This window comes from Rattus norvegicus, chromosome 12, assembly GCF_036323735.1.
Source record: "Rattus norvegicus strain BN/NHsdMcwi chromosome 12, GRCr8, whole genome shotgun sequence".
Lineage (NCBI taxonomy): Eukaryota > Metazoa > Chordata > Mammalia > Rodentia > Muridae > Rattus > Rattus norvegicus.
Window position 1 is genome coordinate 10,609,449 of NC_086030.1, and position 24,012 is coordinate 10,633,460.

Genomic DNA, 24,012 nt, shown 5'->3' on the forward strand with positions numbered 1-24,012 from the left:
GTTCCCAGTGCCCACACGGTGACTCACAACCATGTATAACTCCAGTTTCTGAAGATCTGTTGCCCTCTTCTGACCCTCCAGGCTATCAAGCATGTATATAGTCAAATATATGTTTAGACAGAAGACCCCCACACAGGAATCTTTAATAGAGGGAGGAAACAGACTTGAAATGGAGGCAGGGAGGCGTGTGCAGTAGAAGCAAAGAAAACAAGGAGGTGTGGTGTTTTAATTGTGATCCAAATGTAATTCAACCTGAAAGCAATTACCAAGCTTTAAAAAGGACGGTGTAATGAGAAAGGCAGGGGAGAGTCTTTACATAATCTGGGCTGTCAGAAATAAAGCAGAGTGTGCTGGAGAGAAGGCTCTGCAGTGAGAAACACTGGGTGCTTTTTTAAGAGGACCCTGGTTCTGTTCCCAGCACCCACGTGGTAGCTAAGTCTGTAGCTCTAGTTTCAGACGCCCTCTTCTGGTCTTCTGGGGTACTGCCTGCGTGGGGAGCGCTATATACCTGTGGGCAAAACAACTATACACATAAAATAAAAAATAATTTAAAAAAATGTATGAAAATAAATTCCAAAGATGCATGGGGAGATTAATAAGACCGTATTTATTGTTTGATGTTTTAAAATATCTTTTTCAAGACTCGACAGTTCAAGAATACTGTTAAGGCAACAATAAGGATTTCAGAAGTACATAAATGAATCTTTTTCTCATATATGCTTATAAAAATATAAATTAATCGTATACTGGAATAGCCACATACAGGGAAGCTTTGATGAATTCTCCAAAGCGTGAAGATTGTTTTTTCTAGCATTCAAAACAAAAATCAACCACGGAAATGTCCTTAAGAACTTTTTTGCTATTGGGAAGCTGAAATTTCTCTGAAGAGGAACTCAAGGTTGAAAGCAAAAGCTGTAAAAATAAATAAAAGAAAAAAGAAAGATGTGGTATCTAAACCTTCGAGACACAGGTATGTGTGTGTGTATGGGGGGTGGGCGAGATTAGAACTTTAAATCCTTCCACTTTAGCAAATCAGAACATGCAGGTCCATACTAGCACAATATATTTGGAGAAATTTCACCTATTTTTCTTGATTATTATTATTTCTTGATTATTAGAAAACGACTGAAGCTTCCTCTGTCCACCGGTCTCACGGTCTCTTCCTGTGACTTTGTTTTCCATTCTCCTTTGGCAGTGCCTCGGTGTCACGGTGAGAATGGATGAAGCGCTCTAGAATCTGTCGGTCTGCGAATGAAGAAGAGGAGAGGTTCCCTATTTCATTAGGAAACAGCAGAATCCTAGGAGGAAGCACATGTCTGTCTGTCCAAACCCCCTCTGTAGAGCAAGCTGGCCTTGAACTCATGGACATCCACCTGCCTCTGCCTTCCAAGTGTGACACCACGTCCAGGAATGCCCCTCGCTTGTCTCTCTTCTCTAGATGCAGGTCACCATACCTTGCATTGTGAGAAGCACTAAGCATTGTGTGTGTGTGTGTGTGTGTGTGTGTGTGGTCACATATTAATGTGACGTTAATTAAATAGTAATCTACAGAGATGAGGAAAACTGGGGCCTGTCCTGAACACTCTGTAGAAGTCACGGCTGTTTTCTTCCCACCCAACATGGGTTGGCTTCGCTGTATCGAGCCATAACTGTGTACCATTGGGAAGCTCTTCAGCTCGGCCTCTGGTTCCTCATCTGTGAAGCAGAGTCCCGTGTGATTCTGAACAGTCATAGCTGTTCAACCTTGATAACATTCATACAGACTGGGACTGTGAAACTCTGAATTCCCAGAACTGTCATCCGGCATTGATCCTCTTGCTCAATGTCACAATGCCAGCAGAGGCTGGTAGATCAAGGCCGCGTGCGTGCGTGCGTGAGTGTTAAGAAAAATTATTTCTATCAAATACTACTAGCCTACCAAGGAGAAATATACCATAGGTTTCTCCCACCTTAACGTTTATGCAAAGAAATTAAAATTTATTTAATGTATATAATATGTATATATTTATATCATTTATATATTATGTATGTACCATACATAAATATGTATATGTATACCTGCATGCCAGAGAAGGGCATCAGATCCCATTGCAGATGGTTGTGAGCTACCATGTGGTTGCTGGGATTTGAACTCAGGACCTCTAGGAAGAGCAGTCAGTGCTCTTAACCACTGAGCCATCTCTCCAGCCTGGAATTCAAAATTCTTAACAGACTGGTAAAACTTCATTCATGGACAAGTCCTCCTGCTGAATTCCCAGAGTTTGATGGCCGGGAGTAGCTCAGTCCTCCCTTCCCTTCCATCATGCCCCTTTCCGATCAGGAGTAGGCTGTGAGGCTGAACCATGGCCATGAGGAACATCCAGGTCTCCTTGTATTAGGGACCAGAGACAGAGGCCATCTTGGCCTTGCTAGTTCAGTTTAGGTCCTGGCCTACACTTTCTACAAAAACAAATGACCTTCCCAGGCTACTTTCACTTTGTGCTCATGTTCCTTTGCGAGATACCACAGTCAGTCTCTTTCAACAGTGCAGAGGGGGTGTTAGGTTTTCTCTACTGTTACATCTATTTGAGTGATTCCTATTCTGCCCCATACCTTCCCTCATCCCAGTCTCTGCCTTTAAAACTCACATGTACCTCCCACACAAAGCACACTGACCTTACAAGCAATGTTTGTCAGTTGACTTTCGTACACAGGCGAGCCACACCCATTTGGAGACAAAGTTTATTCCCACCACCCTGAAGGTCCTTCTCGAGGCTTCCCGGTCAAGGCTGCTGTCGAGAGGCAGCCTCTGGTGTGGTTTCTTTCACCACCGATGAAATTTGCCTGCTTTGAACCTTCAAATGAACGGAACCACACAGAGGCTAATCTTCAATATTTTTTGTTCAGCGTCTTTTGAGTTTGGACACCTCATTTAATACATCCGGAAGGAGCTCCCCTTTTACTGCCAAGCTGTTAAAATATCACGCTTCATTTTTTCCCCCTGATGACGGAAATGGGGACCAGTTCTGTGATATTAATGAGTGAAACTGTTTAAGTATTTTTATCCAAGTCCTTTCGTGGCTGTACGCCTTCTTTTTCCGAGGGCCAATATCCAGAGACGGAATTAAGTCATGACGTAGACATATGTTTAACCTTGTAAGGTGCCATCAGGGCTTTTCCCAGAGTGATTCCACGACTTGATATTCCCTGGCACGTGGGAATTCTGAATGTTCTGGGTCATCACCAACTGCTGCCACCCGCCTGGTCCTCGTCAGCTTGTAGTAGTGTTGGAGTTTATATTGAAGTATGCAAGCAATAAGTGTCCTTCTCACAAGGAAGACATGCGAGGGTAAACCAAGCAGAGTCCCTATAAGCCAAAAGAGACGACCCAGTGTCCGTCAAACAGTCGTCAAGCTGTGGAAACGTCACCAGCTGTTCTCCGGCTGCCATGTTTGTGGTGCTTGACCCTGAGTGACAGCTTGACTGCATTCAGCTGTGCCTAGGCCTTCTGGGGCACACTTGTCTGTCTGTTGGGGTGCTTCCCGAGATGACCACCAACTCATGGAAAGGCGAGTAAAGGTGGCACCTCAATGTGGGTGGCACTTTCAAAGGACGACCTGGGTAAGAGAAATACAAAGAGAAAGCAGCCTGCGGGTAAATACTTCAACCTGAGCCGACATGGGGGTGTCTGTCTCTGCTGCTGCCACGCTGGGCTGACCTCCGTGACCTCCACGGACTCCAAGATTCTCCAGAGAATGTCTGGGCTTAATGCGGTCCCCGATTGGGAGTGATGAACTTCCTGGCTTGGGCAGCCATCTTGTTCACCGCGTCTCCAGACGGCCATCACTGGACCATGCAGCCCCTACCACATATAGCAATCTGATTAGTCCCCCTTTGTACAAATATTCTGTTTCTGTCGTTCCGATGTGTGTCCTCTGGACTTTATGCTGTTCCCTCTGTTGGAGCAGCCCTGTCACTTCTTGGTACGAGGACTACATTGACCAGAAAGCCCATCTCTCCTTCACGTTGGATCGGGGCTAACAGCGCCTCCTACAGGCGCTTCCTAGAGTGAAAGATCCCTTTAATGATGGCATGTGTCATTATACTTCTCTGTCTTTCTACTCTGCACAAGCGTTTCCTCGATAGGATGGATTTGTTTTTATCTTTATTTATAGTAAGCTAGCACTATAGACAATCGATGAAGTTTTCTGGGTGGGTAAATGCATGCATTCTTTTAAAAATAAATGTATTTTATGTTTGTGGGTGCTCTGCCTGAGTGTGTGTCTGCACATCACATGCATGCAGTGCCCACAGAGGTCTGAATAGGACCTCGGATCCCTTGGAACTGGAGTTAAAGACGGTTTGGGGCTGCCAGATGGATGCTGGGAATTTAATCTGGCTCCTCCGGAAGAACAGCCTATGCTCTCAACCAAAATACCTTATGAATTTTATGCTAGGGAAGAAAAAAAAAAAAAAAAACCCAGGGAGTCAGAGCTTGAAAAGAAATGCAGAAAACTAGGTTTAAGATAATTCTACCGCTCAAGTGGGAGGAGAGTGGGCAGACAGTTTACCAGCAGATGACGTATGCAGGAGCTATCCGCTCCTGAAAAAAACATAGCCTGTCCACTCAGGACGCTGTCCCAAGCGTCTTGAAACACACTCAATATGGGTTTAAGCATCCTTGTTCCAAATGGCTCAGACCTCAACATGTTTCAAGTTTATTCTCTTGGATTTAGGAACATGGGCGAGGTCTGCATGGTAAGGTCTCTTGGAGATTGGATCCGAGTCCAAACACAACCGGCTTCCCTTCTGAATCGTATCTGCAAGCCCGGGATAATTACGCACATTTTTCTCATGCCTGTGTGCTTTCACCGTGACACTTGGTGTGAAGTAAGGTGTGGAATTTTTCACTTGTGGTTCCGTGGGTGCTCGAAGGGTTTCAGATTTCACAGTAGAGATGTTCGTACCAAGCTGTGCCAAAGGAGAGTTCATGGACACAGAGGTCTGCTCTCGGCGCCGCCTCTCTGCTTTAGTTACCAGCTCCACGCTTCCCCCTCTCCCTTCCTCAGCCTGTCTGCTCTTCACATTGACTCCCGTGTTACTAAGGTGGGAAGACTAATGTCCCTCCCCTCCCCTCCTCTCCCCTCCTTTCCCCTTCCCTTCCCTCCCTGTCTCTCTTCTCTCATTCCCCTCCTCCTTTCTCTCCCTTCCTCCCTCCCTCCTTCTCCTCCTCCCTCCCTCCCTCCCTCCCTCCCTCCCTCCTTCCCTGTCTTTCTCTTTCCATCAAAATACCACTGCCCAGGTCTGTTCCACAAAAGTTGGCTACTTACGAGAGACAATCCAAGGCGAAGCCAGTAATAACCGAGTCTGAGACATCTCAGTCTCTTCGGTCTGAAAGCGAGCCGAACCCCCACTGTGAAAATGCTTCTGGCATTGTCCACAGCTGACTGGCATTTCGTATCATCTCTGACACTAGACAATGACAGGAGGTTGGCTGCATAAAAGCTTTAGGGAACCTCCTACTTGCCAGTTGGCCCCTTCCCCAAAATCCAACTCGTGGATGAGGGCATCGAAGCTGGAGGGGCGTGGCTTCTTCAGTAGCCGGGCAAAGCTCTGGGTCACGTGCCTCCTGCTACCTGCCTTCCAGTGCATCCCCTGGGGAACCGAGAAGGAACTGTTGGTTTGTTGGGGTATCTGGAAGAGGTAATCCTGACCGGCTGGAAAAATCTCATTGACTGGAAAGTTCATCTATCCTGAGGAGAACAGATGTCAAGTTAACAGCAGTTAGTTGAGGAGTCCCTGGCTTTTGGTCTTGGGGAGCAAGGCCAAGATTGCTCACGTACAGAGTGTAGGAAATCAGATTGTGTCCAGTCTGATGGCTGCATCTGGTATGACCAGTCCTTGGTCCCTAGGCAGACACCAACCGCTTCTGCAGGGAACAAAATTACTCCGACTGTGGGGCCAAGGGATGTGGCTCCTAAAGGTAAAATGAGCCCTGCGCTCGCAAGGCAGCCTGGCTTTGCTGGTGGGCTTCTTTCTGGCTTCTGCTTGTGTCTTCAGGGACTTTCGTGCTGCAGGCTTCTGGCAGCCTCTTGGTTCTTCCTGAAGAGACAGCCTGGCCCTGAGGCATCTGTTGAAAAGGACGAGGATCCCAGGAGGAAACACACTTTGGCCTCCATAGGAGGCAAAGCAGCTGCTTGGCCCTGACTCCAACATCCAGACACTTGTTTCTCCTTCTTGGGACGTGTACGCACGTGTGTGCTCTTGAGTGTGTGTGTGCATGTGTACCTATGTGTTTGTGAGCATGAGTGTGTGTTCATGTGCATGTGTGTGCATGTGTGTGCATGCATGTGTGTGTGTGTGCATGTGTGTGCCTATGTGTTTTTGAGCATGTGTGTTCATGTGTGCATGCGTGTGCATGTGTGTATGTGTGTGTTTGTATGTGTATGTGTGTGTGCGTGTGCCTATGTGTTTTTGAGCATGTGTGTTCATGTGTGCATGTGTGTGCATGTGTGTGCATGCATGTGTGTGTGTAGCTGTTTTCCGTCCTTAATGAAGTATAAAGGGCTAAAGCAATGACTCAGTAAACACATACTTTGCAAACATAAGGATGTGAGTTTGAATCCCCCTTGCCCATATGAAAAAGCCAGGCATGATTTCAAGGGCCTCTAAATGATCCCAGCCCTGGGAAGCAGAGATGGGAGGCTCTCAAGGAGTTTGCCAGTCAGCTGAACCAGCCAACACCAGGCTTCTGATTCAAGATGAGGCAAAGCAAGAAGGCAAGTGAAAAGTTGGGCACTCACGTGCCAGCATACAGTGGGCTTCAGTCTTGTTTGGAGCAGGAGATCGCAGTGGTGGGGTGGGGGTAGAATTAGTTTTAGAGCTCTGTGGCAGGGGAGGATGGGACAGATGAGGAGCGGTGATTGGGGCTTCATAGGACACAGAGAAGGGTAAGGTAGATGGGTGCAGCCGGAGAGCAGCTGAGCAACTCGGGGAGCCACCTGCAGCACAAGCCAGGCACAGAAAAGGACATCGCTGCTGCTCACACAGCGCCGTGTGCACAAAGTTGTGTGCAGGAGACATATTAGGGAATTTATATCAGACCCTCTTCCTATGTCTTTCTTACTTTCTTCTTGAAGCTTCAAGGTGCACAGAAATTCACATTGGGTGGATGCTGACACACTGGGTTGTGAACGCACATGCGCGTGCACACACGCTCACATGCTCACACATGCACACATGAACACACACACACACACACACACACACACACACACAGAGGCTGCTGACAGGTGGCTCTGGGAAAGACGGCTTTCCCTCCTCAGGATCCTTTGTCCTCTTGCTGACTTTCTCGGGTGACGAGTCGTCCCAGAGCTGCTCCTGATGATCAAGTCACACTCTACCTGGTGTGCAGTGGGTGTGAACTATAGGGATTCATGTGTGTGTGTGTGAACAGCCTGACACTTAAAAAACATACACCCAGACAGGAAACTCAAGCGTCAACAAAACTCAACAGTATAAAAGCCAACTTTTGCTTGAGAGACGGGGAGTCATCCCAGCACACACAGCTCAACCACAGACCAGGCGAGACCAGACACCTCACACTTGTGTGAACAAACAGAGATGGAATCTCTGGTGGGCCTTCGAGGAAAGTAAATTTCAACACATTGAAATTCGCATGGCATTATGGGATTGTTTTTTTCAAAGTGGTTTCTGTCTTTTGGGGTTTTGTTTGTTTGTTTTTTGTTTTTCTATTTGATTCCAGCTGTTGCAAACAGCTCGTTAGCAATAGGAACAGCATAGAAAGAAAGACTTTCCCTATCCTAATGAGTGTATGAAGTGGTGACTTGAGCCCCCTTACCTTTGTAGGAAACACTTTCCAGGTACTTGTGGATTTGACTCGGGGAGAATGAGTCTAGGATCGTCAGGAAGTCCAGGCAGGCTTTCCCGTAGTCACTCTCGTACGTGGTCTGCTTCTTTGTGCGTTCCTGGTTCCGAATATAACTGTGTAGCACAGAAGGCACTGTAGTGACACACGGTAGGCGGCATAGGTTGTCAGTAAGCCCAGAACGTCTGTTCAAGCACAACCCTCACACCCGAGCCCCGCCTACTCAGTGGAGCCCCGCCTACTCAGCGCCCTACTGGAAGCTACCTAGTCATCCTACCAACGACAAGGGGCCGTGCCAAAATGCTGGGGGTTGGAAGGGGTCAGGTATGGGAGACATGGCCCAAAGTCTTCAGTGTGGTCGCCATTTTCAGAAAACCAGCCCTTCGTGTCTTAAGCTCTTACACACCGTATGTAAGGTTTACCAATTGCTTAATAATAAATGGTCATTGTAAATGTTCCGTTTCTATTCTGGACGCCCCTCTGCATCCTCGGAGGAGCACAGGAAGAGACCCCTTTCCTGCGAGTGACCTAGGAAGCCTTAGGATGGCCACTTAGCAAGCACGTGCTGTTCATTCCGGCTAGAAGCAGTCCCGGAAGCAGGCAACCGCAACCACTCATGTTGGGTATGAATTATGGCTTGGGTGGTGTGGAGGCTGGGATTTGCGGATCTATAATTTTTAAACAAGGAAGACATGATGTTTTAAAAAGATGATTTAAAAAAAAAATAAGTGGTTCAACTTTTGTGAAACACTAACACCTTAAATACTGTCCCCGGTTCCTTTTAAGGAGTCAGATGTAAGGAACGTGGTTGGGGAAGAGGCCTCAATGTTTCCCCCAGGTGGAGAGCAACCAGAGTCTGGAAACCGCTTTAACTGAGAAAGAACACTTAGGAGGCATCACCAGTGGTTCCCATGGGATAGAAGATTTTTACCCATTAACTTCCTTTAAGAAACAGAATCGGGGGGTATAAGCTTTGAAAAAATTCTCCCAGCTGTAAGAACTCTGTTGGATTATCCAACAATGAGGTCACCTCCTTGGAGTGTAGAGCATTGCCCTACATGATAATCAAGGACGGAGTCAGCCCTCCGAAACGATAGACCACCATCTTGAAATTCACACAAGAGCCAAGGCTCCGGACTGGATGTCCGTCTTCTCCTTCCATCTAGCAGACCTAGGAGTATTGAACTTAGGCCATCAGGCTGGGCTGCAAGCACCTTTACCAGCTAAGCCATCTCATCAGCCCATCGAGTTATTTCCTTAACAGGTGGCTTAGAGGTTGCCTGGTGTCAGAAATTTTAAAAACATTCCTACCAAAAGCGATGGGGAATCAGGATTGCTGAGATAGAGAGCTAAACCTGAGGCTGTGCGGTTGACAAGTCTGACGAGATTCCCATCTAATTGTCATTCCAGGGCATCTCCTGACTCCGTCATTGCTCCCGAAGTGCCATCTCTGTAAGGTGTAAGCTGGTAGCCGTCTGGAATTCGCTCGCCCTGAGGTTGTAGCTACAGCAGTATGAGCATTCTGCATGGCTATTATCAAAACTGTCTGCCAGGGGCTTCTGTGCCAATTGACTGGTGATGTCAAGCCGTAGACAGCAGCAATGGCTGCTTCTCGACAAACAAAAAAACAACAAAAAAAAAGCAAACAAAAACAACTGTTGTGCAAACTTTAATTTCAGGGCTCACGCCCAAGGGTGGGAACCCGAAGATGGAGAAGCAGTACTCAGAGGCCTGCATCAGGAGCCAGGCAGGGTGAACCAGAGTAGCAAAGACGTCAGAAACTTCCAACCACAGTGTAGGTACAATTCACCACTGGTTCTGCCCGCTGGGCACCAGGGCAGACCCAAAGTCCTAGGTACAGGGGCTGGAGAGATGGCTCAGTGGTTAAGAACACCGGCTGCTCTTGCAGGGGTCACACGTTCAGTTTTCAGCATCAACACGGTTACCTTATAACCATCTGGATCTAGTCCCAGAGGAGCCAAGGCCCTCTTCAGGTCTCCTCGGGCACACGTCACACACACACACACACACACACACACACACACACACACACACACACACACAACACCCATACACATTTTTTAAAAAAGACCCCCAGGTTCTAGTTCCCTCACCCCCGACCCTTACACTTTAGTCTCCGCGTGATAGGTGTTAGAGACAGACCCAGGTCGATTCCTTGTCAGTAAACAGTAAAACGCTTTCTTTTCAAAAGTCGGTGCCCTAGCGTTAGCTTCTGAGTGGGTCCCTATGCAGCTGTGATATCCAAAGGTCACTTACCTAGACCCTGGGAAGCAGCAGGCAGGCTCGAGTAGCATCCGTATTTGAAACTAAGGTCGTGCAGTTCTGGAATCTTAGCTGGAATTTGGTAATTTTGTCGAAACTCAGTGTTCAGAGACTGGGGCAGGAGAGATTTCCGGTCCTGGGACCTGGGAAATTTTTTCATGGGCTTCGTAGCTGGGACGAGAAAGGAAGTCAACAGTTACCATGGTGAGTCGTGTTTGAGTGGCTTGTCATCGAGTCGCACTTCGGCCGGTAGCTTACAGTGCGCACCATGACAACGGACTCTCCTTGCGTTTGGACGTATAGTCGGGACAGAGTGCCCCAAGCAAGAGAGTACTCTCCACTCTCAGACCTGGGGGTCGATGCTCAACTCTGGCCACACGTAGTTCTGGAATGGCTAGATATTTGTATCTCTGAGGTGAGTCCTTAGGAACATGCCGCTGGGAACAGAAATCACTGGTGACCCTCCCGGGGTCGGCCTCAGTCTTTGCGAGCAAACCAGGGGAGAGACTTAGGGGGTGGCTGAAATTGTCCTACGAAGCAAGATTCCCAGTTAAATCGGAATGCCGAGTAAGCAGTGGTTACCTTTTCACAGTGTGACTAGGTATAAATATTCATTACCCGATACGGATCACAATTCATTTTAACTGGGCAGCCTGGAGTGGCTGTGATCATCCTACTACCGGGAATGAGCTGGTCAAAGTGTGCCCCTTCGCTGAGAGAGGGGTGAGGTGCGTCGCTGTCACTGGTGGACAATAACGTGTCGTTATTTCTTCAGAGTTTTCCCACTAAAATCCTCTGTAAGGTGGGCCCCTTTACAGAGGAGGGTCAGTTTTCCCTCAGCCATATGTATGTATATATCCTCTGGGTTCACGTTCTTTGGCTCCTTCCGGCTTTTCTATGACGGGAGGTTATGGATGAAAAGCAAACCTCACTTAGCCAGAAATTCTCATCTTCTTTAAAGCGCAGTGGTAAGCCTCCCAGGTTTATTTTCCATTGTTAACTAGGACACTCTTACCAGTCAGTTATGCCAACCCTGACCCCAGTAAGATGCTGGCTCCCATTAAGAGGAGCACAAATTTCTGGAGCCTTCCATTCTTTGTGTCCTGTGGTATAGCAGTGATTTGCGTCCGTTTTACGTGCTGAAGGTCCTACATTCGAGCCCCAGTGGAACTGTGATGAAAAAAAAGATTCTTGGCCATGTGTGAGGGCAGCCTGGTCTACACAGTGAGCTAGCTATAGGCTAGCTAACCAGGGGTTACATAGTAAGACCTTGTCTCAAAATCAAAACTAAGCAAGGCTCTGCAGAAAGGCACGGTCTGAAAGGAAATATAGATGGCCACGCAAAATCATTAGCACCACTGATGAGCCCCAACATGCAAACAGCCAACCACGTTCTCCAAGCCCCAACATGCAAACAGCCAGCCAAGTTCTCTAAGCCCCAACATGCAATCCACCAAAACCAAGTTCGCCAAGTCTGAATGTGCCAACAGCTGCTTTTCAGTGCTTCTTTTCATTGGCTTTAACTCACCAGTGAGTCAGCACTCAAAACCAAGACACGGTCTCTAGTCCTCAGAAGCTTAAACTGTTAAAGGAACACAGGATAGAACAGCAGGATGCAGTAGATCCTTACACATTGTTATGATGGAAACACTCAAACAGGAGCATATGCACTTACGCATGGGCGTGCACACACACACATTTGTGCACACATACACACAGATGCACACAAATACACAAACACATGTGCACACACACACGTGCATGCACACTAGCATATACACACACACACATTTGTGCACATACATGTACACACATATGCACACAAACACACAAACGTGCACACATGCATGCACACTAACATACACATACGCACACACATGCACACATGTGAGCACATACACGTGTGCGTGCATATGCACACACATATGAGGGCACACACAAACGTGCATGCACATGCACATGCGCACACCCCCCCCCACACACACTGGCCACTGAGTTGAGAATCTGAGAACCTTCCAGGATGGAAATGAAGCCAATGCCTAGCCTTCGATGGCAGATCAAAAGAGAAGCCCTGAGGAGGAGGGAAGACTATGGGAAGTATAGACAGGAGGAGGGAGCAGGGGCCTGGACCATTTATGGGACAAGAAGCTGAGTAGTCTCTCCACGATTGTTGAGGCCACGAGGAGAACAGTGGAGAGGAGGTAAGGATCACATGACACAAATCACCAGAGCAGAGGCATTTAGCTCTCATCCTGAGGGTAACAGGTGTCCCCAAGGGGTTTTAAGATAGGGCTGACATTAACTTGCGCATTAATAGAACCCCTTTGACCCACCAAGGAAGAGAGCCGGGTAAGAGGCCATCCGAGGAAAGACACTGGTATCCTGAACCAAGAGAGAGCTATAAAAAGGCAAGGAATGGATGAAATCCGAGATTTAGGAAAGTCTTTGCCCATACATAGGGCAACGGCGATTGGCTTACACTGAGCAGACTAGAAACTCACACCTTCCCTAAAGAACACTGAGACCCAATGCCTTTCTGTAGCCCTGATGTTTATGTGCAGATAACATTGTCCTTTGATCTCACAACTGTCTAACTCTGAAATAGCGTTTTCCATACACTCTGTCATTCAGCAAGTATGTCCAAAACTCCACCTGGCCACCAAGCCCTCTGGTGGCCATGAGTGAACATGGTCTCTGAAGAGGGGTCTTACACTACATATCACAGATCAAAACAAACAAACAAACAAACAAACAAGCAAACAAACAAACAAAACGCCAAAAGACAAGAACCCATGATAAGAGGGGCTTGGGAAAATGCTCTGTTAAAAGTTCTCACTCCTCTTTACAGAGGACCCGAGTTGGCTCCTAACACCCAGTCAGGTGACTCATAACAGCCTGTAATACCAGCCTTGGGGAGACCCAACATCTCTAGCCTCTGTCCTCTAAGGTCTCCAAGGCCCTGGGCAGATGTCCTTGTATCTAGGACCCATGAGCCTCCGGTCCCATGAGCAAAACCGTTGTTTACAAATTGCTCACTGGACTTGTCAGCTGTCATAACTGTGAGCCTATTCCTGACAACAGTTTGCAGGAGAGGGGATTTATTTTGAATTATCATTTCTGAGGTTTTGGCTTATCGTCAGCTGGCTCCGTTGTTGCTGGGCCTTGGTAAGGCAGAGAATAATAGCAGAGAGGGCACGGTGGAGACAAGATCCTTACCCCCCAGAAGCCAGGAAACAGAGAGGGGTTGGGTCCGGATAAGATCTGCCCTTCAAAGACCCATGCCTGTTGATCCTACCTCCTCTGGCCAGGCCCCTACCTCCTAAGTTTCAATTACTTCTTAAAATAACTCCACCCACTGAGGACCAAGCCTTGAGCTGTGAGGATAGGCACAGGCAACAATGCTCACGTAGCAGTAACCTGCTACAGTAGAAAACATAGGCCTTCCTTTAAAAAAAAATTAATATAAAAATCGCTTCCTTGTAACAAACTCAGATAAAAACATCACACATTGATGGAGCGACTCAAAATGCTTGCCCAGTCCTGAGACTTTTCTTAACTCACGGTTATTCTCTGCAAAACTCAGTCAAAGGAGGCTGTGTACCCAGGTCTCGAGAAGGTGAGGGCGAGACACTGGACTGGGAAAAGAAGGAGACTCCCGAAAGTCTGCACACCAGCCAGGAAGATCTCAACCCTTCTCCCAGCCCTGCTCTTGGAATCCCAGTGGTCCTGTGCTTAGTTAGCCTTCTGGTTCTACAAGTAATCTCTTCAAAGCACGAGCCCCCATCACTCATTTAAATGAGCTGCCAGCCAGCTGCATCTCTGGACACAGCTCTGCCTGGATAACTCCTCACCACCCACTGGGACTGGAAAGGGAGGTCTGGTTTTCTTTTCCCTCCCCGCTCCTTCCCCTCCTCCTGTTCCCAGTTATCCCCTCCTTCCTCTTCTATCCCCTCCTTCCTCTTCCTCTCCTCCCTTCCCTGATTGCCTCGACCCCCCCGACCCTTCTCTTTCCCCTCCCCGTTGCCCTTCTCTTTGCTTTGTCCTCGCTTTGAGTTTTGAGACAGTCGGTTGCAGTAGTAATTAACCTCAAATGGGGCTTCCTACCCTGCCTTAATCATTCAGTTCCCAGATAGACAACGCAGAACTGTTGTATTTATAATGATCCTTAACCAGCACTGGGGCTGGGCAGATATCTACCCTCTATGCCATTATACCCATTTCCCTGACTACAACCCTGAGATATGACTTTGCCATACTCTGCCTGGGTCACTCCTACTCTGACTAGCCAGCCCTCGTGGTCAGTTCTCACAATCCCTTACCCCATGGTGTCTTCTCCTCTCTCTACCTTCTCTCTGACTCTCTTCATGGTCGTACCTTAGACCCCAAGCTCAGGAACTGAAACTCCACCTCTCTCTCTTCTGCCCAGCTATAGGCTGTTAGCTTCTTTATTTCAACCAATAGTTTTAAATTAAGGAGCGAGGTTACATAGCATCACTTGGTATATGTGAGGATCTCCTCATCCCTGGGGGCAACCAGCCCTTGGGGGTCCCTATTTAGCATTGTAATGTGTAGCAAACCTCTACAGTCTTGTTACATATGTCACGTTGTACATGCCTGAGTCCTCTTGCATTCATGTCCAAAGATGTGGTATTTACCACCATTCCTGGCTAATGGAAGTCTTTTCTGGCCTCTGCATTCCATCGGAATAGATTTGTTCATAGCAACATACATTTATGTATTTGCTTGTTTGCTTTATAGTGCTAAGGGTTCGATCCCAGGACCTTCCATTTTCTAGGCAAACACTACCACTGAACAGGGCTCCAGCCATCTACACTCCCTACAGCACGTACCTTTCTATAATGGACTGGTTTTGTTGGTAGAATTTCTTGTCCCACACTTGGGAGTTCCTGTAAGAGAAAGGCTATCTCCGAGCCGCTTACCACAGCTGCAGGGGACTCAGGCACACGCCCAGGGGAAGGAGGAATGTTTACCTTGAGTCAGGTCCACAAAGTCTGCCTTGGTCCGGGAGACAAACTGATTGGCTATTGCTTTCTCTACCCCTTCCATGGAAGGGGGCTCTTTCCCTTTAGGGAGATCCCACGGAAAGAATTCCTGCCAACGTAAGCACAGATTTAGTAGGAACCCACTCAGGCCCACTGCGCGGAGTCAAGAACGCATGCGGTGTCTGCCTATCATGGAGCGCGGCAGGACGGCCCCGCTGTTACAAGCTTTCCCCTTGCCCTCTGGCTAGTCAAGTGCTCCTCGGAAGTACCTCAAAATTCGACACGATGGTTGTGGGCCTGTGCTTGGCAGTAACCCTCCGTCCCTTTGGGATTTATCTGCTGCAGAGAACAATTGTAGACTTCGTGTGTGTGTGTGTGTGTGTGTGTGTGTGTGTGTGTGTGTGTGTGTGTGTGTAACGCGCGCGTGTGGACAGATTCTCGTCCTGCTGTTTAGCAAGTGTCTGCCCCCAGAACACAGACTGGAGGCAGAGACATTAGAATAGACTATCAGTGGTGTTTGCGCAAGGCAGAGTGAGCCACACGGTGTACGTTGCTTCCCTCTGTGTAAGGGTAGCAGCCGTTGAGACTCAGTGATTAACAGTGTCCACAGTCTGGTGCTAATACCGAGAACACAAATGACTGTTTGACACATGAGCTTGCACTGGCTGGGAGTGCGCGCGCGTACACACACACACACACACACACACACACACACACACACACACACACCTGATGCGCTAGCTCCTGTTGGCTGAGAACTTTCCCGAGTGCTGGGCTCAGGAGAGGCTCAGTGAGAGTCCTTAATTGGGAGCTGGAGAGATGGCTCAGCATTTAAAACGCTCGCCACTCCTCCAGAGGACACCACTTTGGTTCCCATCACCCCCATGGCAACTCAGAAACACCTGTGACTCCAGTTTCCGGGTCTAACATGCTCTTCTGGCCTCCATGTGCACCAGATATGGGCAAAATATCTATACACATAAAATATAAAAATCATTTAAAGTCATTAGTAATACTTCAGATAAAGGGAAATTTCAAATCTGTATGTGTATATATACACTTACAGTAAATATAACAAATTATTTTGCATTGCTTTTAATTTTTTAAGATGTATTTATCGAGGCTAGAGTGCGACAACACTCATCTTTAATCCCAGCATTTGGGAGGCACAGACAGGCAGAGCTCTGAGGTCAGCCTGGTCTATAGAACAAGTTTTAGGACAGCGAGGGATACATGAAGAAATCCTGCTATAAAAAAAGATTTACTTATTTTCATCTCCTGTGTACAAGTGTATGTATGTATGCATGTATGCGTGTATGTATGTATGCATGTATATTTATATGTATGTATCTGTGTGTATGTATGTATGCATGCATGTTTATATGTATGTGTCTCTGTGTATGTATGTGTGTACATATGTGTGTATGCATGTATGCATGTATGCGCATGCATGTATATATGCATGTATATGTGTGTACAATGTGTATGTATGTTTGTATGCATGCATATGTGTGCATATACATGTATGTATGCATGTATGTTTGTATGTATGTGCCTGTGTATATGTATGTTTGTATGCATGCATGCATATATGTGTGTATGTATGTATGCATGCATGTTTGCATGTATGTGTCTGTGTGTATGTATGTATGTACACATCTGGTGCTTCAGAGCCCAGAAGAAAGCATCCAGTTTCCTAGAACAGGAATTATGAGTGGTCGTGAGCCGCTACGTGGGTTCTGGGAACTGAGCCTGGGCCTCTTCAAGAGCATCAAGGACTCTTAGTGGCTGAGCCAATGGGAGCCATGGGAAGACAAATTAAGTGTTGCCTGGTGTACGTTCTTCTGATTCTTGGCTAGATCCCCTGACTCATCTCCTGCAAACAGACTTCCAATTCATACGTCTCCCCATCCCCTCCTATGCCTTTTCCCACCACAGAGTCCTCCACAGGTTCCTGCCCAGGCTGCGGCATCAGCACCACACATACAGGTCAGAAAGGTGAATATTGTCTTCCCTTCTTCCCTTTTAGTCATCACTGGCATCCACTCTACCACCTCGTCATCTGCCGGACGCCCCCTGGTGGCTCCAACCCAGACGGCAGCTGTGTAAATGAAACCCTTTACAACAGGACAGTGCCAGGAAGACACAGCAGGAGGACCTGTCGCTTCCATCCACTGGGGAAGGCCATTGGAGGTAGCTCTCTGGGCTGAACTCCCCTTGGGTAGGAGAGGGAATTCTAAAGAGAAGCAACAACGATAAAAGGAGGAGGTTTGAGTGTCTAAAGCATGATCGGAGCCTCAGGCACTTGTGCACGCCCGTTCATAGCAGCACTATGCACAGTAACCAAAATGTAGGAACAGCCCAAAGGGAGACCACTGGATAGATAAATGGGTGGGAAAACTGTGGCACACTGTGTAGTGTCACTTAACTGTGAAAAGTCCTGATGCTGTATAACACGAGAAATCCAGAAAGTTATACAAACTGGAAGAAACCAGACACAAACATCACACTACATGATCTCTCGTATAAAACATCCACGATGGGGCTGAAGAGGTGGCTCAGAGGTTAAGAGCACTGACTGCTCTTCCAGAGGTTCTGAGTTCAAATCCCAGCAACCACATGGTGGTTCACAACCATTTGTAATGGGATCCGATGCCCTCTTCTGGTGTGTCTGAAGACAGCTAAGGTGTGCATAATAAATAAATAAATCCTTAAAAAAACAAAAAACAAAACAAACAGAAATCCACGATGGGTAAACCATAAAGATCAAAAGTGGGTGGGGGAGGGGCTGGAGAGGTGGCTCAGTGGTCAGAGCACTGGCCGCTCTTGCAGAGGTTTAGATCCCAGCACCTACACGGAAGCTCACAACCATTGGTAACCAGGGATGATCATGGTGCACCCAGTGAAGGCAAATCACTCACACACATAAAATAAATCTTTTTTAAAAGCAGATTGGTGGGTGTGAGGGTAAGAGAACAGAGAATAAGAACAACTCTAATGGGCGGGGTCTCCTTCTAGGATGAAGAAAATTCAAAATGGGAGGTGGTGGGAGCAGAATAACAGACAAGTACTAAACATTGCTGACTTGTGTGCACCGTAGGAGGTAATTTTATATCACCCTAATATCATCTCAGCTTTTTTTAAGATCTCTAAACTCTGGAGACTAGAAATAGGGGTGCGTGAGACCGTAAAGAGGAGGCAGTCCAAGCAGGAACATGCCTCTGAGCACTGCAGACAGATGGGCAAACTCCGCAAGGTTCTTACAGGCTTAAGACAGTGTTACATCCAGCAGATGAGTAGCTATTATCTTACTTGACCGAGATGAGCTCTTTGGTTCCTTACTCCTCTTGTAGTTCCAAGCTTGAGCATGTTTTCCTTAGGACGTAATTTCCAGGTATACTCGTCATGGTATTGGGTTTCATTCAGGATAGGATCACTAAGAGAGTAAGTATATCCTAATCTTCTGGTGCTCTTTGGACTATGAAAGCAAAAGGTAAAAATTAGAGTAAAGGGGCAGTCTTGGTGTCCTTTCCAGATACAGGGACAAAAACCTGAAGGGAGAAAGGATTTCCTTTGCCCTCATGGAAAGTCGTGGCAGCTGGATCCTGAAGCCAGCAGCCATATAGCAACCAACACCCAGAAAACAGAGAGTAATGAATGCTTAGCTCCCTTCCTCCATAACACAGTTCAGGAACCCAGCCAGGGGAATGGTGCCACCCACAGTGGATGAGTCTTTCTACCTCCATCAATGTACTCTATATATAATCCCCTTCCAGGGACACCCCAGACCCATTGCCCAGGGGAGTCTAGGTATTATCATGTTGAGAACCTCAAAGAGATCGAGTACAAAAATCCCACAATGATATTCATGTCAAATTGTTTTGTGTGTTAATACAATTTTAAAAGAAGATTTGTTGATTTAAGATTTGGTGCCAGATGTTATTGAATTTTCAGATTCCCTTAATAAAATCAATTCTTTAGGTTAGGACAAGAATCACAAGAAGACATACAGTGAAATGGAGAATAGCAATCTAAGCTGTGTCTGAGGGATTTTTATGAGTTGCATATTCTTATTACAAAGATCATTCCAATGCATCTGAATAGCTGGTGAATGAAAGCATTTCTCTAGAGAGATATTCCTGTAGGTTAAAGGGAAAGGCGTGTGAACTAGGATATCGGTGCAAGCCTGACACCTATTGAGGCATCAGATCCCGAGATTCGGAGTTACAGGTGGTTGTGAGCCTCTGTGTGAGTGCTGGGAGCAGAACCCAGGTCCTGTGGAACAGCAACCAGTGCTCCAACCACTGAGCCATCTCACCAGCCCTGGATATTCTACTGCAGTGTGCCAGTCTCCACTGAAACAAAGGCTGCCACACTCATTCGACAGCTCAAAGCAGTTAAGAGCACTGGCTGTTTGTTCTTCCAGATGATCTGCGGTTCAATTCTCAGTACCCACATGGTAGCTCAAAACTGTCTGTGACTTCAGTTCTAGGGAATCCAACACCTTCACGCAAACATACATTCAGATGAAATACCACACACATGAAATAATCAATAAATAAGTCACCAAGGATTAGATGTTACTACTAGATGACACCATTCCTCAGCCACCACCCTCAGGCATTACTCCCACGTGATATTATCATGAGCCATTGCCACCTGGTACTATGTACTCCTGGATGTTTATACCGCTACGCATTAAGTATTATTTTTTTGCTGAAATACAAAATATCTTTAGCTTATTGAATTACAGGAAATGAGAGAGAGAGAGAGAGAGAGAGAGAGAGAGAGAGAGAAATGAACTCATTGGGAGAATTCTGTAGCTGTCTTCAGACACACCAGAGGAGGGCATCAGATCCCGTTACAGATGGTTGTGAGCCACCATGTGGCTGCTGGGATTTGAACTCAGGACCTCTGGAAGAGCAGACAAGTGCTCTTAACTGCTGAGCCATCTCTCCAGCCCTGTTGGGAAAATCCTGATTAGAGAGTTTACAGGGATGCCTCCCTGTCACTCGGGCTCCACTCTTGCCCTAGGCTCACCCTCTGTGGTAGGTGTCTACAGGTAAAGGACAACGTGGACCTCTGTATCACAGGCTGAGCCGGGTGCTTCAGATTCCCAGATCTGGGGCAGCCTGGCTCAGTGATGTCTGTCCCCCTGTCTCCTAATATCATAAAATGTCCATCTGCCTTTAGGGAGAGGCTCCTAAGAGAGCGCATAGGGTACTTTAAATGTCTCTTCTCCTCATATATTTAAAGATAAGCATTTGTGGTTTTCAGCTTATAAAAAAAAAATCCCTGGGAAATGTCATTAGCTGGAGAGGAATGCGAGTCGGAACTCGGGAAGACACACGAGCTGCTGCTGACGACGCTTTAAATATAACCAGATTTTTCTGGGCCGTCGTGCGCTTCGAGATTACTGGATAAAACTGGTTCATGAGAATCGTGTGCTACTTGATTCCCAGTCAGCGTCCATTGTCCAACCGGGCATCTTAATCTCATGTTTAGTGGAATCACAGTTTGTCACGTTCACGGCTATGTAGTCCATCCTTTTGTGCTATAAATGAATGAAGTTGTTTATGAAAGACAGACAGCAGGGAGATAGAGACAGACAGAGACGGGGTAGGCAGAGACAGAGAGACAGAGACAGAGACAGAGAGAGACAGGGAGAAACAGAGACAGACAGAGACAGAAACAGAGACAGAGAGAGACAGAGAGAGACAGAGAGACAGAGAGACAAAGACAGAAGACAGAGACAGAGAGAAAGACAGAGACAAAGAGACAGAGAGAGAGAAAGACAGAGACAGAGAGACAGAGAAAGACAGAGAGACAGAGACAGAGAGACAGAGAGAAACAAAGACAGAGAGAGAGAGAGAGGGAGGGAGAGAGAGAGGGAGGGAGAGACAAAGACAGAGACAGAGACAGACAGAGAGAAACAGAGACAGAGACAGAGAGAGACAGAGAGAAAGACAGAGAGAAAGACAAAGACAGAGAGAGACAGAGAGAAAGACAGAGACAGAGAGACAGAGAGAGAGGGAGGGAGAGACAGAGAGACAGACAAAAACAGAGACAGAGGGAAACAGAGAGAGACAGACAGAAAGTCAGAGAGACAGAGAGAGAGAGAAACAGAGAGAGAAGCAGAGAGAGACAGAGAGACAGAGACAGAAGACAGAGTCTTACTATGTGGCACAGCCTGACTTCAAACCAGCCATCTTCCTCAGCCTCCTAAGTGCTGGGTTCCCAGTCAGGAGCCACTTTGCCTGCCTGGCTGACTTTTAAGTGCAGTCGCTATTTATTCTCCAAAGTTTAGCACAATGTTTTGCATAACAGCGCATTTAATTAGAGGGCATCAACTATTTGCTTTGAGACAGGGTTCCACTAGGTAGCCCTGTGCAGTCTGGAACTTACATTGTAGATCAGTCCGGCCTTGAACTCACGGAGAGAAAGAGATCCACCCGCCTCTGCGATTAAAGGCATGTTACACAAAAAGAATTTTTTTTCAATTTTTAAAATATTCCTAAAAGATAGCATTTACTAATGAGTAGGTAGATTTCCTCCTGAAAGGAAATAAGACTAGTTCTGCATCTTTGGCAACTAAAATGGCCTTTACCAAATACTCAGAGACCTTATAAACCGAACAAATTAAAATTTTAGTTCCAAGAGTTAGAGAAAAAAACATATTTAAATTTGTGATAGTTAAAAGCCTTTCTTTTAAAAGTTCTATCAGGGTTGGAGAGATTTCTGAGTGGTCAGTACGCCGGCTGTTCTTGCAGAGGACCCGGGTCCTATCCCCAGCACCCACAACCGTGGGTTCACAACCGTCTGGGACTCCCAGTTCCAGGGGATCCGACACCCTCTCTGGCCTCCTCAAGCACCAGGCAAGCATGTGGGATGCAGTCATAGACGCAGGCAAAGCAGTCACACACATAAAGTAAAAACACATTTAAAAAATTACCTAGGGGCTGGGGATTTAGCTCAGTGGTAGAGCGCTTACCTAGGAAGCGCAAGGCCCTGGGTTCGGTCCCCAGCTCCGAAAAAAAGAACCAAAAAAAAAATTATCTAAAAACATTTGTCAAAACTCCTGCTTTGTTTTCCAAGCCCGTCCTGAGTTAGGTGACATTTAAAGAGTTAACACTGAAGAACAATCAGCATAACCCAGGAGCTGTCTGGTCAGGTGGACTGTGTACTTCTCCATCTGCGACACGGGGACTAACTAATGCATGATGGGCTGTGCCATTTGTTTTTAATAAAATGGGATGGGTTCCCCACCAAGTCACCAGTGGATCAGTCATTAACAATCTCCTCCTGATCTCTAAATGAATTCCTGGCACGGGATCTCCCTGACAATCTGCTCGTTCATAGATGGCCGACTTTTAGCCTCACTAGCATTGGTCCACTGGAGAAAAAAACAAAAGCAGAAGGCGGTTGATGCCCAGTGACCTGTCATCCTAAAAATCACAACCCAGGAGGCTGGGTGCATGAGGTCCTTTATCTCATCAACATGTAGTTCCTCCAAAATTACTTTAAATCTACTAATTATTAACTTCATTATATAGATATAGATATAAAATGAAGATATATATCTATATCTATATCTATATATATCTTTGAGCAATTGGGTGCTAAAATAACTCATAACTGAACTCTAAAGAGAATGCTTGCAACTTAGTTTCTATTATAACATCCAGTTACAAAGAAGTATAATAGGGTGATGGATAAATGGCTTCCACAATCTAAATGTCCTTCAATCGGAGAATGGATACTGAAAACGTGGTACATATACCACACTTGGCGTATGGAAGTATTCCACGGTGTATACATGCTCCACATACAGCTTTAAATATGTCTGCTCTTCAGCCGCAAAGGACAATGGGTTTCGTAGGTAGATGGGTGGAGGAGAAAAGATTGTATCGAGTGAGGTTACTCTGACCCCAAAACACAAACACTGCCTGTCCTCTCTCCCTGTGGGTCCTGGCTACACATCTTTGTGTGTAAATCTCACCTCTTGTCAGTGAAATATTTGCAACATACATCCACCATTACAGAAAACTATAACCGATCGAAATACAGAGAACAAGCGACTCCGTGGTGCCCAGCCCCGTGGTGCCCAGCCCCGTGGTGCCCAGCCCCAGCTGGTGCGTCTACAATACGACTCCTGCACCTAAGGCGCAGGGATAATGGTGGAAGAGGGGGCAGAAAGATTTATTGCAAGAGCCAGAGGGACAGGGAGTTTGCTGTAAACTTGCATCTCCTAGAAATGCCAACGAAGCTACACCCAGAAGTCTCAACAACATGGCTGCCCAAACAAGACTGACCATGGATGACACCAATAGACATGCTAACACGGAAAGAAAAACGGACTCTCATAGGCCCTCAACCGCAGGCAAAGGACTGCAGACAGCTAAACGTCACCGAGAGTGGGAGAAATATCTTCCCCAGGAAAGAGCGCACCAATGGGTTTCCAATGCCAAGCGGTCAGCCCTGAAATCATGTACGTAGCAAGCAACATTATATGAACTAAGCGGGTTATATTTTCATATTTAGGAACAAATACATGTAATACACATCCATATAAACATGGAACAACAATTAAATAGGAGTTGTGAATTAGAGAAAGATGGGGCGGGGCTTAGATGGAAAGAGTTGAAGGGAGGAAAGGAAGAGGTAAAATAACTATATTTTAATTTAAAAGAGTGAGAAATAAACAACAGGGGGGAGCATTTCTGAATGGAGTGAAGCATTTAAAGAAGGAAATTTACTCCTTTGGGTGTAACCAACGGAGCATGAATTTGAAGCTAGACTGGGCTGTGTAGGTAGTTCCACAGCAGCCTGAGCTATATTGTAAGACTGCTTCCAAAACCA

The 24,012-nt window shown here is 46.7% G+C and overlaps 1 protein-coding gene across 8 annotated transcripts in view; it reads right to left on the reverse strand.

Annotated features, from left to right (window-relative positions):
- Positions 1-581: 581 nt before the first annotated feature.
- Tex26 (testis expressed 26) overlaps positions 582-24,012 on the reverse strand; it is a 31,516-nt gene continuing 8,085 nt past the window's right edge. For 2 of the 8 annotated variants that reach the window (XM_006248811.5, XM_017598431.3), the window contains exons 3-7: positions 18,466-18,631; positions 15,142-15,262; positions 10,145-10,321; positions 7,841-8,002; positions 1,047-1,245 (exon numbers count right to left, since the gene is read on the reverse strand). In XM_006248811.5, coding sequence (XP_006248873.1) covers positions 1,151-1,245; positions 7,841-8,002; positions 10,145-10,321; positions 15,142-15,262; positions 18,466-18,631 — 721 coding nt within the window. In that variant the 3' untranslated portion in view covers positions 1,047-1,150. Of the gene's footprint in view, positions 1,246-4,674; positions 4,951-5,309; positions 6,110-7,840; positions 8,003-9,520; positions 9,732-10,144; positions 10,322-15,141; positions 15,263-18,465; positions 18,632-24,012 lie in introns of those variants that run through there. The other 6 variants (XM_006248813.5, XM_063271574.1, XR_010056409.1 and 3 more) reach the window with 5 other exon arrangements.